The sequence below is a fragment of the Haliotis rubra genome, unplaced genomic scaffold (assembly GCF_003918875.1).
Source record: "Haliotis rubra isolate DU_JTF1 unplaced genomic scaffold, ASM391887v1 Scf836, whole genome shotgun sequence".
NCBI lineage: Eukaryota > Metazoa > Mollusca > Gastropoda > Lepetellida > Haliotidae > Haliotis > Haliotis rubra.
Window position 1 is genome coordinate 264710 of NW_025767564.1, and position 17278 is coordinate 281987.

The window sequence follows — 17278 nt, forward strand, 5'->3', positions numbered from 1 at the left end:
CCATGCCAATATAGTACAGTAATGGCCTTCTCAACTCATTATACAGATAAAGTGTCCACATATCATTTGCATTCTCTGGGCTTCTGAGAACAAAAGTTTTATTATGTTTCTCTCATGGTGGCAATGTCAGTTTCTGCATGTGAACACCTCTATAGCCTGGGGTTTCAAAGAAATAGTATAATGACTTTCTTTCTGCAACATCATTCACATCTGAAGTTGAAATTATTATGCCTTATTAACATCAAAAGCATTTAATATCATCATTTTTACACAATATCTCATACTTATTTATTCATGATAAAAATACTCATTTAAATCATACAAAAAAGATATCACAGAGAAGTTACTAGACCATAAACTTTGGACCATCTTTGGTTGGAACATGCTCCAAGCTGTAAAGCTTCATCAATTTCAAAATTTCAGTGGAAAAGATGTTCCTAAATGCTAACAACGGATGATGAAAAGAAAGGCATGGTTATACATATGTTAGCTATTAAGGAGATGTTACATTAATGAAAGCAAACACAGATAATGAGCTAAAGTGTCATCACATACACTCACCAGCCGTTAGTTCAGGTAAAACTAAAAGCGGAATTCTGGCAAATCCCATTGTGATTCAAATACAATGTGTGTAATGTGTGTCATCACAATTCATCAAATTTGGATTCTTTTTCATGTTAATTGTCAGGATTTCTGCATATTGCATTCCCATCCCAATGGGATCTCAGCCAAGAATTCAACAGGTTATTTTAAGTTGGGAGATGGGGAGAGGACAAAGCACATTGGCTAAACTGCTACATGTGGTCTTGCGACTATCGTACCTCTGTTCCTGTATCCTACAACAAATAGGAATTTAAAGAAATAAGGCAATGTTATGTTCAGCTGCCCCAACATCCATAACTGTTAAATTACCATACTGGGCTTGGTTTGGGGACAATGCAAAGACTGGCACATATTTTCATAATATTTGTTTCTCACCAATTTAATAAAATAAAATGTAATATGCAGGCACTGTAGATGGCTATGATTTTCCTTAACATTCAGTCTTGGTTAACATCTTATTTTCACAGGAGAGCAAAGTTTGAGATCACTGGACTGTACAATGGACTAGTTGTCCTCTTTGTCTGTAATGGTGGCACAACCCTGAAGTTGGCTCAGTTTCATGACTGTCTTTCATGTTTAGTGGTGCGCACCCTGGGAGCTATCAGCAGGATTATCATGTCCACCACTGGTGATGTTTACTTTTTTTCTGTTCCAGCAAAAATATATTGATGCAGTAAGGGGAACACTGATGAAGATAGGTAAAATCTACTTTGTCTTGTGTTTTCTCAATAAACATAGTAATTTTCACAGGATGACATAAAAAAGATGACAAAGTCACTTGTTTTTTTATTGTTTTGACTTGTTAAAGTAATTACTGATTTCACCCTAGCACTGCTTGTTATGTGTCGATGGGGTCTGATGTAGGTACATATGGAATGGTTGTCGGTGTCCATCATGCTGAACTGCTGTTGAGGAAAATGGCCAGTGTTTTGAGCGGCAGTGAACACCAGATGGTGACATTCAGGAGTTGACTTACGCTATAGGTTGAAACATTTTTGTGTTGTGGTGTTTGTATGCATGAGGTATACTAGCATTGATATTTCAGAGGGCACTTTTTAAACCCACTTGTGTCTCCTCCTTGGCAAATTCGGATTGGATACATCACAGTAAATACCAATTTCCTGTCGGCACCCAGTTCTCTTTAAAGACGATTTGACAGTGACAAAGTTCTGAACATTTCTGAGTACACTTACATTAATTTTTGGGCTTGCTATTCTGCACCTGCCATTCATCGTTAACCTAATCAATTCCATCCTTCTACCCTGTGTATAACTCATGCTGTAATCAAGTTAGAAATTTCAGTTTACATGCCATGCCATAACTTCCCTCAGTTAACCCATGCTGAATAAGTTCCATGTGGTTGCATCACCATTGGATTGAGTCATGGATGGCCCACCTATGAAACCCTGATCCCTTCCAATGGGATATTTAATTGTGGCTAGTAATATGAAGCTTGAATCCTCAAGCCCAGATAGGTACAACAGTTTCCAGCTTGTTTCTAAATATTTAAACTTGACAGGGCTACACAGATAGTGTGTAAGTGTTGGTACATGGCACTGCCAAGAGTTCAGCTGCTAACTCAGACAGGTTTCCAAATCATCTCTTTGAGTGAAGAATTGGCAGTGCTTTGACTGCTTGTTGTCTGGAGACATCAGTCAAGACATGGTATCAGCATTCTTTGAAAGGCAGAAAGTATCAAAGCCCTTCAACTACATCAAGCAGCAGCCATCTCTGTCAGTCCTTTTCCAGTCCTAATATGATCATGATGGGCCTGTGATCTGTCATCAGATTAATTGTCCTCTTCAAATTATCAAGATTGTAGCCAATGCCTTCCATTCAAATTGTGTGTACTTTCCTTCAGAAATTGTGAAATGTGTGTGAAGCATCAGACAGCCAGATCGGATTCACAAGACAGTGGTGAACCTACAGTTTGTCACTCACTAGCAAGTTCTTGCAAACTTCAAGTCAAGTGCAACATATGTTATGACATCATAAATACTACGACATATAACAAACATCTTCCACATGTATGCAATATGCTTTAAATACAATACAGCCCTAAAACAAAAGCATCACAAAGGTACAAGTTTAATTTTTGGGCTTGTTATTCTGCACCTGTCATTCAACCTAATCAATTGCCTCTGTAACTGTAAACCTAAACCTGTCTGGGCTTTGATATAATATACCAATTACTTATTTCAAATTTGAAACTGTGTCAGAAAATTTGATATAATCCAACTCATGATTACTTCTGCCTCTCTTGAAAACTGGTTGACATGGCCAGTCGAAAAAGTACAATGTGCAGAAAATGTAGCAGTCAATTCAACAAGCAGCAACTCATAGCAACTCGAAATAGGTTTGTTGTTGCTTGGTACAGGCGTGGATGCTATAGTAAATATTAACCCTGATTTACTGTTATGGAGACTACCACCTTTTCAGTCAATCGGTGCACACCCTACTTCAATGTGTAGTGTGCCTTAGATTCCAGCCTTGAGTAGCAGTCATCACCAAACTCCCTTGGCACCAAGTTTCTTGCTCGCGAACAGCTTATCTGCTCAATTTGCCAACAGGCCCATGCATTCATTGCAAATCCACCAGCCATGTGACCCACTCGCATATCAAGCCGACATTGGGATGCTGCCCATCAGGGATGCCCAATGATCAAAGATCATTAATGGTGAGTATGTAAACTTCCATTTACTTTTGCCTGCAGACAACCAACCACTTGATGACCCAATATTGCAAAGGTTAGTAAGTAACACTTCAGGTCAAGTTACCTTTAAACCATTCCAATCACCAACACCCAAATATCTCAGCTTAAGCACATGGACTACAGCTTTTCATGTCTTTATGGACAAAGTTGTATGCTGAATTTATGGGAACATAATTGTACAACCATCCACATCAGGAACAGCAGTTGCTATCCTGTGTTGAAATCATGTTGGCAATCAGGTATGGCGGTGACTACTGGGTGTGTCATGACTACCATTTCCGCAATAAATGGCATGTTATCCAACCTGGTCTTGGATGGTGACCTCAGGCTGCAATTAATTCCCTGTCAGGCCTTCCACAAACTTCACAACAACAATCAGGACAAGTTTATATCTTGGGATTTCAACTTGTGTAGATGCACATGGCCAGCTTGTGTATTTCCTCACCAGTATTCTTGCTGCCATGTTACAGAGCACGGTGGATCGGAGACAGTCAGACAGCCAATCGAGGAACATCAGAGGAAACAACGTGGCATCAAGTAGAAACACCAGCACACCTATTACCTTAGCTCCAGCATTACTCGCTATCTCATCCCAACCTTCTTTGTTCTTGTTTCATGGATTTCCTAAATGTAGCCACTTTTATTGAACCCTGATAAAGGTCAAAATCTAAAATATTGCCAAAATACGGGTTGAAACTTTAACAGATGCAAATTTTCATTATACCCGAGATAAAAAAGCTGAGAATTGACCATTTTTAAAGCATGGCAGGGAACCTAGGAATCAAACAAATTGTAATGTCATCATTGGAGGGAACAAGTACAGTCATCCCTCGCAAAAACGCCGTTTGCCAACCAAGGTTTGGGTTAAACCGTGGGGTAATCTATGGCTCACATAAAAAATTCCCCAGCAATCATACATCTTCACATCATTGGAAATTTAGTGAATCAACTTAAGTGCTCATTGTGTTTAGTTACATTATGGGTTTTAAGATGGTTATAAAACATTCCGGGTTTTCTTAATTAATCACACGAACATCAAACTAACTCATAAAAGACAACTTCATCATAAAGACATGCCATCACCTGTGTATTTACCATGTTTGCTGTGATGCAACACACCACCTTATAGTGGGAGTAAACACTGCCATCTGAAAATGTATGGTGTTGGAAAACACATAATACAACAATCTTCCTATATTTAATTTCATTTACTAATAACTGTAACATTGGCGAAAACTTGTGTTAAATGGCAAGTTTATCTAGCCCCATTCGTTAAGAGTACAACTTCTGCTTGCCATTTTCAATGTGGGGCTGTTTTTCGCTCCTACCACATAAGCACCAATCTCACATTATTCACAGCAATCATGTTCTCATTACCACCTGTCATCCATGGGCACTAAGACCCATGTTACTGACTCATTTAGGTCATATTTGACAATTAATTTTAATTCAAACATTTTGGTCTTGCGATCAAAGCGGCATGTACTGCGGAACTCAACGGTGATTTGTGAAATTGTACGTAAAATGTATTCACCTACGTACCCAAAGTGCTAAGCCTGTGTTAATTATTATGTTAAATATGTACGTAGAAAAATGCTTTATACTAACACAATAGAAATATGTATTATCCCAGTTAAAATACCCGCTTAAGATTTAGACAGACAGACAGTTTATTCAGTAAGGAGGCCACTGACCCATAATACATACAGATAATAGGGTTCTATTTTTGTATCTTTCACGTGCGTATGTTTTAAGAAGGTATACGTAGCACTCATTTGTTTCTAGAATTTACAATATTGTTAGCATGGTACAAAAAACAAGCCGATGTTGTACATAACATCCTAACTTTCATTTTGAAACAGATTTATCATAGTGTGTACAGTGTAGGGTTCTTGTATATATTTAGCAATGTATTTGACTCTTAAATCTTTATAACAACCACACACAAATATGACATGCCATTCATTTTCAATATAATCCAGACCTTTGGATTTGCAGTACATACAAAGTCTTTCTCTTAGTTCAATATTGCCATATCTTCCAGTTTCTACTGCTATCTTAAAGTTGCTACATCTAAATCTTGAGAAAGACATCCTTAGATACACTGGAATGTCAGAACACAAGTATTTTTCAACATTCAACAAAGAGTTATATTGCTTATAATAAAAGCATTATGAAGAATCCTGTATTGATGAATACCATGGCTGTTGTAGATTATCCTTTAGTCTTTGTTTAAAAAGAGAAATGAACATACCAACATTTCCAATTACTTATTAAAACCAAGCATAACCAAAGCCATACCTGAGTATTATTTGTTTAACCTTTGAAACCCATGTGGTGCGTCCAGCTTCATCTAAAGATTTTAACATAATGTAACATTGACAAGGCAACCTATTTTCAGGTAATTGTATGAGACGACACCAGTATTTCATAACACGCAAGAGATAAACATATTGGAGAGGGAGTCTGCCACACTCGCCTAACACCATACCATTAATCGTAGATTTGTTTACTCTTAAATACTGTTTACAGAACTTAAGTTGTACGGCCTCAATAACTTTACAATATTCAGTGCCCCAAATTTCTGCACCACAGCAGAGTATAGGTGCAATCATTGAGTCAAATATTCTAAATAAATCACAGCCATCTATGTTACCAATTTTTCTTTGAAAACTGAATAATGATAAAATTGCTTTGTTAGCCTGAGATGATAAACATAGTTGTGCTTTGCTCCACACAAGCTTGGGTGTGAAGACAATACCCAGATATCTATAAAAAGAGACACATTCAATCTGTTGGCCCTTATATAACCATTTCTCATATGATCATAGAGGACCACCATTCCTAAATACCATTACTTTAGTCTTCTTAAGATTGACTTGCATTCCAGTTTCATTGCAAAAAGTTTCTAAGACATTAATCTTCTTTCGTAAAAGGTGACACGTGTCAGCAAGTGCTGAGATATCATCAGCAAACATAAGTGCACATAGGTTGTCCATGGCTTGTGTAATAAAAACACCTTTACCACCATCATTTAACATTTTCTTGTACAGTTCATTTATAAATATAATAAACATTTGTGGACTTAATATGCACCCCTGACGGGTACCCACATTACAGGTGAAGCATGATGACAGCCCACAGTTTGTTCTTACACAGGATGAAAGTTAAGAATACATCGAGACAATAATGTTGCAATACCTGCCAGATACTCCAACATCATGAAGAGATCTTGAAAGTACATCATGTCTTAATTTATCAAAGGCCTTTGAAAAATCTATGAAAAGGCAATAAAACTTTCCTTTTTTCTTACGTGCATATTTTTGAATGATTGTTTGTAATGCAAAAATGTGATCAGTAGTTGAGTAGTTGGCTCTGAAGCCGGCTTGAGATTCACTTATTATTTGTTTTAATTCACACCATTTCTGTAGTCTTTTATTCAAAATAGAGGTAAATATTTTACATGCTGTGTCAATAAGGGAAATACCTCTATAGTTGTTTGTGTCTTGTTTGCTTCCAGTTTTAAATAAAGGACAAATAATACTGTTACCCCAACTTTTTGGAAATATGCCCTTCTGCAATATATTGTTGAAGATATTTGTCAAGTATGGAACAATAATGTGTTTGGCAGTCATTCAAAATCTCACAAGGTATGCCATCTGGCCCTGGAGATGTGTGATTGGGAAGATTTAAAAGGCTTAATAGAACTTCCTGTTCAGTGATTCGACTGTTGAGTAGTTGGGTGTCATCATCTGTGTCGTCAGAAGTGTGATGTGTGTTAAGACTAGCTACATGTAAAGGATTGTGAGTGTCCAGACAAAGAAGTCTTGTAAAATGTTTAACCCACTGGTCATCTGTTATAGTTTCAGGGATAAGTGCTTTTCAATTTTGCTTAATTATTTTCCAAAACAGTTTTGGATCATTTCTTGCAGATACTAATTCTTCTTTTTGCTTACACAAATACTGTTCTTTCTTCTTAGCAAAAGTACTTTTGAATAAATATTTGCATTTCTTGTAAATACTGATGTCAGTGTTCTTGTCTCTGTGGGCTCTAAGAGCTGAGTATTTCTGATGTTTTAAAACTTCGAGTTCATGGTCCCACCATGGGGGTTGTGTATTCATCTTTAGTGCAGGTGTACCGCCATATGTTGCCTTTGCGTGATCAGCAGCATTTTGAATCATGTCTGTGAGAAATGATAGTGAAGTTTCCATGTTTCATTTATCAAATTAGATAACGTGTCATGGGAAATGTGCAACATTTTTGTCAGATTTGTTAGAAAAATGTTATTTGTATCCTTGCTCCATAAGTATTTTACCCACCTCTTTATTTGCCTAGTGCTTCCATATGGGTTAGTGGGTGAGAATTGTTTGTAGAATATCCAGTTTGGACCAAGTCATCATAACTGACATCCAAACAACAACTAATTGGAAAGTGACATGAGATGTCATGAGTGCCCACTCCAAAATCTGTAATATGTGGAAAAAGAGATGATGATGCTATCATATAATCCAGTACACTGCAGCCGTTGTGAGTAATGCAAGTAAATTCTCCTGCTGTGTCATTAAAAAGTCTACCATTTAATGTATGAATACCAAGTGCCCGGCATAGTTCAACTAACTTAGTACCATAATTATTGTGGGCATGTGTGTCCTTAGATGACCTAGGTATATCAAACGGGTCACTAGGGTAATTGAAGGAATCATACATAAAATCCAAAGTATCATCAGGAATGTAGTCCAAAAAATCCTTGATAGCTTAAATTCTTCTGATAATGGAATAGAAATTCTTTGCAATAATATTTTCGGATCGTTTTTAACTAAATCACCGGTAGATTGGAGCAAAACATGTGTAGACAGGTGATTGCTATTTCCGGCTGAGTTGAATAACAGGTAGCATGACTGGCATGACAATGGGGAACATTCCTCAGTTATCGCCCTTTACTGCTTCGCCAATAGATGGCTCCAATCACTACGGTCCTAAGTGTACTTCCGGCATGATGATGGCGTTCAAAGTTTGTTGCACGGTCCATTTCAAATGCGCAGCAATATTACGATGCCTGAGACGTGCTGCTGTGCCTCGGGATGCTGCAATAGAGGTTCGACATGTCCGAGAGGTCAAAACTTGCTGAAATGGAGGTTGACCATCATTCAAAGTAGCGACGAATGAAACAAAAGCATGATGAGGTAGCCGTCAGCTCTTGCTGGTCTCACTCTCAGAGTTGTGTGCCATTTCCACTTCTGACAGAGCGATTTCGTTACTGTAACTAATTATGGTAAGTACCACGCATTTAGTATCTTTTACAGTTTGAAGAAAACGTTTTTGTTATTCTCCTTGCCAAATTTAGTTAACGTGCATGCCAACCGAAATTATATTTCAATTATATCTTAGCAAAGCATTCATCACTTGATATGGCCTGTTGATTTTACCTGCTTGTCTTCTCTCATACAACACCTGGTCATGCATCTTAAATACAGTTGTCAGTTTGACACTGAGTTACATTGAGTAATCTACTTAAAATTCTAATGTATGTGATATGTTCATTTATTGTGAAATATTTAAGTCAGCCTCCGACAATAAACAACTTTATACATATTATGCAATCTGCTAATGTCGATGTGATTAAAAATGTTTCTTTATTTTTATATTATGTACAAATTAGAATTAAGAACAGAACATTTTTATAAATCATTGTGTACCATTCATGTGATGTGTGATCATGCATTTGACTGTATTATGGGCCAGTGGCCTTTTACTGAATAAAAGTGTCTGTCTGTCTTTTCACATATGCTTATATCTCCTGATGACAGGTAGGTAGAGTAGGCAAGTAAATTGGAACAGACCCCAATTTATTACTTTCAATGTTTTAAGGTATTTGGCATTTCACAAATAAATTTTCATGTGAACCTGTGGGTTAACTTTCATTTGTTTCTTGCTTTTAAAAGCAAGTTAGCATCATTATATACATGTTTGCAAAGTTGTTTATGTTTGAAAATAACTCCTTTGCTCCCTTCATTGTTGAATTAAAGTTTACCAAGAATGCTAATACACAATTGACTTTTTCCCTTTAATGCATCATATTACATCTCCCTACAGGTGCCTGTTGTCCACAAAGATGAGGCCCAGGTGATTCCAGAATACACATGATACAGGTTAATGTTTGTTTACTTTTGGTATGAATTTGTCTGAATAATGTCTGGTGTACTTGTTGAACACACTTCTTTGTATCAGACATATCTCCCTATAGAAAACAAAATTAACGAGGAGAGTTACTTGCTTGATAACGGTGTTAGTAGCTACACCACAATGTTGCTCATATTATATTAAAGAAGTTGTATATCCATAGAACTCTCCTTGTTGTTCATCACACCAACTACTAAATGCCACTCAGAGAAGGAAAAAATGTCAGCATATTTAAATTATGCTTCTCCATAGTTGAAACATTTGTTAAGAAAAATGTTTTCCACCTTTGACCTATCCGAATGAACATGTTCATTATGTGACATGTCTTTCTCTACAATAGTGACTTAAATCTGATAATAATACATTTTCTCATAACTGGCAGTCATGAGATAATATTACCCTGTATCAGTTTGGATAGTAATACTCCACTGATGTTTTCCAGGATGAACACGTCTGAGGCAACAGAGAAAAACAGATGCTGTATGACTGATTCTTTCCCTGGACTGTATCAGCTGACCCACTTAATGCTGGTGGATACTTGTGATGTTAAATGTAACATCAGTGAGGTCGCTGGGGAGGAAACAATCACCCATGATGATCCAGTAATGGTTCAATGTGTTTATTATATTTCAGTAAACCACTCATGCTTAGCTACATTATTTGACAACACCTGAAACACAATTTCAAATAACATTCTTGTGTTTTCAAAATGTGATCTGTCATTTAGATACTGGTTATATGTGTTGAGATGAGACAGCCTTTAAAAATGGTACAGATTGGGATGGGGTCCCAAATGATACTTAGAAATATATAGTGCAAGCAATATGCTACTGTACATTTTGGGGATTGAATAATGGCCTAAGGGACAGTTCATAATATATTTGGGGGATGTGGAGCGTGAGGTGATGATGAATTTAAGGGGGATCACCTGTTTTGTTCTGGAAAGGTAGAGGTCATCAATTTTGTACACATGTACTAGGGGGGGCAAGCAAATTTGTACATTAAAAAGATTATGCTTAAAATTAGGGGGTGGGGGGTGTAATTGATTTTGAATATGACATATGCAAAGGAGGTGTCACTTACTTTGTACATGAAGTTTAGGGAGGTCATTCACATTGTACATGCTTCTCCATAAAAATCATCACCAACACCCACCCCATTAATTATGAACGGTCCTTACATATGTATGTAGAAACTATAAACCGGAAATTGTGAGCTTATTTATCATGTGAATGGGTGTAATATATTTTGTTGAACACACTGTCAACGAGTCGTTAATTCGATAAAAATGATTTATGTTTCAAATCCTCTCGTAAACGCTCCGTTGCCATAGCATTTCCTCTTTCCATTGCATCCCAAAGTGTTATAGACTATGAGAATAATTTGTTTACTAGAACGAAAACTGAAGCACTTGTGTTGTGCGCGTTATCAGGTCAGGGCTAACGTTATTTGTCTAACGCCAATTTCAGTGTACACTAATCCTATGTTCTAACAACTAGTACGATGCCATTAATGCTCTGTGTAATGTGACATAATGGGGAGTAAATGGCTTGACAAATTTAAAAAGCAACTACTCAATAAGAAATTTGATAAATGGCAATATTACAATAACTGCAGTACCGTTCTATTAGCATTATTTTTCATCCAGACACGCTAGTTCTTCGTGCTTTGACGACAGTCTTCAGTCGGGGCAACTTCCAGCTTCCGTAATTCGTAATATAAGAACCACAGAGTAAAAAGTAGGTTTAATGTCGATTGAAGTTTAGGCTTGGCCGATAGGCAGGCCTGTATGCTAGTATCAGAGTGACAGCTACTGTTGGACCGTAACTACTGCAGCGCTCCAAGCGGACAAGGGGGCGCAACTCCAGGAATGTTCCCCATTGAATTATCATGCCTAGTGATGTTTGTTCAACACCCCCACTCCCACTCCTGATGATACGACATAGTTTTGACAGTAGTGGTGTTCCGATGATCGATTATAATTGAAAACTGATTGCTTACACTTTCCTGACGCGACAATCGATTGCCAAATTTCATAATCGATTGTCGGTAATACTTTTTATGAAAACAGTAATTAATACCCAACTTAGACCTCAAGACAACTGGCAGTTACCAATAATTATAACTTCTAGCCGCATTATTCACAGAAATCACAATCATATTGCGTCTACTCACGCCTCGAAATGAAGTGTAGTTGACAGAAAATGGATACATATCCCGGTGTCAGGGTTTTTTCGACGATGTAAGACAAAAACTTAATTTGTATGTTTAATATCATTTAAAGGTTTTATTTTACTAACCTTGAGTTATAAAGGATATATTCATCTATGTCACGCACAAATATCAAGTGTTTCCTACAAAATAGCTTTGATCACATCATATCAGCGAAACTGTTGCCGCTCTCCACATCCGGGTATTTTGTATGGGTTTTCGACGATGAGCCCTACTTTTTGCTCCGCACTGAGAAGGTACGGTGTGTTGTGATCACGTGGCTTCCTATTTATATATTGCCTGTCACTAGCAGACGACTGATTTGACTGAAATTTCGCTAGCTATTTTTTGTTATATAGGTAATTGATTTTGTATCTGAAGTGGTATTAACGATCTCGGGTAAATAACATTGATGTTTGTTTGTTTTTTATATAACTTAACTTCCAGATTTCCATTGTCAATAAAACTTCTCTAGAGAGCGACTGGGCATTCGCCCTACCGATTAAACTGCTTGTACACTCTGCTCTCGATGGTACTCAACCGATATAGCACGAGCAATGCAATCATCGAAATCACCAGAACGTCAAATTCAGCTCGCTTTGGGATATATATATGTTTTTGGCTACATATCAAATTTATAGGAGCTGGCGATCACAACAAGCTGTCATGTGTATTTCACCTCAGTCCATGCACGTCCGCTTACTATGTTCATGAAGGTACGCTTTCCGCTCCAACCGCACTAGAACCAATTTCACATTATTTTCAACAGTCACACACTGATTACCGCCTCATCATCCATGGACCGATAGTTTACAGTGTGGCATGCCTATTTCACCTCATTTTGTACAGTACAACTTCCGCTTACCATGTTCATGAGGGTCTATATAACCTTAGTGTTGATTATACATTTTTTACATTTATATAGCAAAACCTGTAAGTATAATTTCACAATGCTTAGATATATTTCTCTTGGTAAAATAATAGTTTTAGATATGATATTTTACCAATCAATGTCAGAATTCATCCTGTTATATTATTGTGTATGTTTCACCAAGATCGCGGGAAACGTGTGAACAGCTGATTGCTATTCCCCGGCTACAAGACAAATACATACAGTATTCTTAATCCCTGCATATAGTACAATGCCTAGCAAAACCAAATTAGAACTGAAAAGGTAAATGATCTTGTCTAGTGATTTTTCATTGCAAATTTGACGTCTTCACTGACAAAGTCGTTTTCTCTTCATGATTGTGCGAAATGATACGATGTCCACAAGAAATAGGGTTGATGAAAGTGTAACCCTTAGATAAGCAGACCCCCTTCTACAGGCTGCCATTTTTGGTCTTCAAAAATTCGGCTTATCTATGGTAATATTACCTTTCTTTGAAATGACTTAATGAGTTATAATATGTAAAACTCGATCTTCGAGGTAAAGTGAGCAGACAGTCACTTCTTGTGCTTTTCCATCGGTGAATAACGCCTTTATTTATGTATCCATATTTACGTATCTAAATAAACAGTAATAGTAGAACAGTAGTACCCAGATGCAAAAGTTTGAGTGGAGGTTTCATTCCCCTTGGTTGTTTTTGATTCACTTTTCTAGTCAGTCACCGGCATTTAATCATGTACAGTCCGTTTGAGTCAGAAATGGACCGATGAATTGCAAATTTTATCATTGTACAAAATTGCCACATAAATATAAATAGTACACATGTTTATCATTTACTAATACCCAACAGCTTTCTTATATTTGAAAATTTTCCGGACTCCACCAAAAAAGTTGTTTAAGAAACTATCATCATTGAAAACGCAAAAGTTGTTATCTGTCACGGCGGGGTGAAACCGCAGAAACGGAACAGCCACTATCTCGTCGTGCACGGGATACACATGCCTGATGAAAAATGAAGTTGAATGCTGACGTGAAACAGTTGATGATTAAAGTGTACGATTTTTTCCGTGCTGAAGCCGAAAGGGGCAAACCATTTTATGCCATTAATAAATTCCGTAAGCGGGCAGCAAAAGCTTTAGGAGTATCAGCAAGGGTACTGACAAATGTTCTGGAACACAAACATTGTGAGGGTGATGCGAAGCAGGTAGGGGTCGTGTCAAAATCACACAAATTAAAACATTTGGACCGAAAGAGTGTAATAGTCGCCAGAGTGTGTACTTTGATACTCTGAGGTTGTGTTCTTGCTTCAAATGCTTTTTAAAAATTTTCAGCGACATGTATTTGTTTTCAGAATAGAGCTTGTTGATAGACTGCCTTACAAGGTTCTTTTGAAAGTTGTCCAAATGTTTTAATTTGAATGAATTATATTTATTATTTAGAGGGTATATTATTGTGATTTGATTTAACCGATTATCAATCGATGATTGATGGGTTGGGCCAATCCGATTGTAACCGTTAATCAATTATGAAATCACAACCGATTCCCACCACTATTTGACAGGGCACACTACACGAAATAGCAGTTACTAGTATGCTATGCGCATGGAAAATACAATTTTACTTGGCCTTTATGCCATGTTATCTATAATGCAGGTGTCTCATAACGCGGGGAGTCATCCATGGACCCCAAGACCCACGTTATGGCGGGGGATGACTGTAGTTACTTACATTTCATTGCTAACAACCAGAATAAAGTACTGAAACACCTATTCTCACGAAATGTGCACCAACTGATAACTGCAAATTATAAAAAATTAAAGTTTTTCTTTTTTAATGATAAGTCATTTTATTGTTAGAACATCATTTACTGTTCACAAAATTCAAACTATCCAAAGTCAGATGTCAAGGAGAAAACTAAGATTGCCAATCATGATTGGGTACCCATGATTGGGTAAACTAATTTCCTTTAATTGATCTCCAAACTTACTATACAGGGTTTTTTTTGTAAACTACGTGTTACTTGCAATATATTTCACATAAGTTTTATCTGTATTATATTGTGATAAACAACAAAACTTGGCCATTACACAACTTTAATAAAAGTCTTGTAATCTACATTACCGTAACACTACCATATCTATATAGAAATTTAGAAAAATAACTGATGAAATGTTGCTATTCTATTACACAGACTTACATTAAAAGATACAAAAGTGATTAACAGTTTCTTCATTTGATTCATTATTTAAAGTACACACAGTACAAAAGCACAGTGAAAAAATGTCCAAACTGTAATCCCGTTACCTGTTTAGCTTGATGTAGAATATCAACAATGATAAGCCAATTAAAAGTAAACACTCATTTAATGTTTAGAAGAGTTCATGCCATTACTTTAGATCCATAAAACTGTCTTGCTTGAGTAGCCAAGATAGTGTGTGATCAGTTCTACTCAGGTAAGACCGTCACTAATGACTGGACAATCATGCACATTCAGGGATTTACAGAACGCGAACTCCTGCGTCCTATACGCATAAAAATTGACAATGGACACAACAAAATTAACAAGAAGACAAAGTCATCAATATCCCCCGCAATGGCAAAATACTCTTCATGATTATGTCTACGAGTTATGATTATGTCAAATATTTAGGTGTGTATATAGAAAAGTGGAAGGAGAGTATTGAAAGGTTTTTAGAGTTCAGCTCCAGAAAGGAGCACTATCACCAATTTCAGTCTATGTCAAACTTGTTGCCATGGAAATGCGAAAAAATATTTTATTCAGAATTCCAAAACTACCAAAAGGCACCAGTACACCACCAGATCTATGTATGTGCCAAGTTTGGTGAAGAAACATTGAACGGTTTTAGAGTTTTGCTCCGGAAAAGTGCTCTACCATTAATTTCTGTTTTAGTCAAACTTGTTGCCATGGAAATGCCAAATATATTTTATTCAGAATTCCAAAACTACCAAAAAGAAACCAGTACACCACCAGACCAATCTATGTGCCAAGTTTGGTGAAGAAATAGTGAACGGTTTTAGAGTGCTGCTCCGGAAAAGAGCACAACCACTAATTTCAGGCTAAGTCAAACTTGTTGCCATGGAAATGCAAAAAATATTTTATTCAGAATTCCAAAACTACCAAAAGGCACCAGTACACCACCAGACCAATCTATGTGCCAAGTTTGGTGAAGAAATAGTGAACGGTTTTAGAGTGCTCCGGAAAAGAGCACAACCACCAATTTCAGGCTAAGTCAAACTTGTTGCCATGGAAATGCCAAAAATGTTTTATTCAGAATTCTAAAACTACAAAAGGCACCAGTACACCACCAGATCTATCTATGTGCCAAGTTTGGTGAAGACATATTGAACGGTTTTAGAGTTCTGCTCCGGAAAACACAAATGTGCACGGACGGACGGACGGACGGACAGACGGAGTCCATTTTAATACCCCCCGCAAAACGCGTTGAGGGGGATAATTAGCGAGTCCACAGGGACTCAGAACAAGTCAAAATACTTTTTGTAAAAATTCCAATCAAGTGACAATAAGTTATCACCGAGTTCGCTACTAGCTGGGTTATGGTATTATTTGCAATTTAATTACTGTAACAATGTGATGATCATGATACACAATACAATAACAGTATTAATAATAATATTTAAGTGTCTGGGACCCGCATTTTGTTGTCCAGGACCCCTGAAAATGAAGCGTATGAGTCCCAGGGACCCTCAAATACAAGACTCAAGATAAATCCCTGGTGCACATTGCAATCACACCACTGAACAAAATGTCCGTCATGCCATGTGCTTTTGGCATTTGGATGACTGTGCCAATACTACTTCTGGAAACAGTGGATGGTCAGTGCCAAAGGTACGTAACTATTGTGTGCAATCCGACATAGATTACATAATGTAGTTTACACAGATGTCGGTTTACTCCCATAACGCAGACCTCCCAAAATGCTGAAAAAAGTAGCACACTAATTAATTGGGCCATGCTGTTGACCCCTAATTAATGAATGGCCTGTCCACTCCCCTATACCATAAGGGATTACTGCTATGTTAAGTCACTAAGCAGTAGTGCACAACAACAACATTGTCTTAGAACACTGCTTCATTCTTTAATCTGCTATTGATACATTTGATGAGTAGAAGCTGTGTTCTGAGGATCAGATACTCTACTCCTCCCATGAATCTTATTCAAACACAACTTTCAAACAAGTCAAAATATTTGTAAAAGAATAAATCAACTAACTTAGTCAATGTTCTCACTAACAGTAATACTTGATTTTCTTGTGTATAGTACATGCATATATATACATTTGAAACATTGCTTTCAACATAGTCAAATTACGCTATGGATGGGCTTGGAAAAGTAGAGTATGTCTTGTCCCAGAAAGGTGCCCGACAAGATTTTAGTCTAAAGCTTGTTTTTTAACAATGCTTAATGCAACATGATCCTTTCTTTAAGTCAGTAGTTGGATAAACAAACTAACAGTAACACTGCTATGAGTATAAAAAGTCAACAAGTGTTTATTATTCACTAATTCTAGATTACTTCCTAACCCCTGAACCACAATATCCTATATTCAGTATGAAAGTTTCCATTAAACATTTACACTGTATTTGATTATCAAATTCGAGAATAAACTGTTCAACCGACCAAAACACTTCGATCATGCTT

General features: G+C 37.0%; 1 protein-coding gene across 5 annotated transcripts in view; it reads right to left on the reverse strand.

Annotated features, from left to right (window-relative positions):
• LOC124262398 (small conductance calcium-activated potassium channel protein 2-like) overlaps positions 1-17278 on the reverse strand; it is a 297321-nt gene that overhangs the window by 189348 nt on the left and 90695 nt on the right. For 3 of the 5 annotated variants that reach the window (XR_006894577.1, XM_046696881.1, XM_046696879.1), the window contains exon 3: positions 822-836. The exons of the other annotated variants lie outside the window; for them this stretch is intronic. Coding sequence is in view for 2 of the 3 variants with exons in the window: in XM_046696881.1 (XP_046552837.1) it covers positions 822-836 (15 nt within the window). In the remaining variant the exon portion in view is untranslated. The remainder of the gene's footprint in view (positions 1-821; positions 837-17278) is intronic. 5 annotated transcript variants of the gene reach the window in all.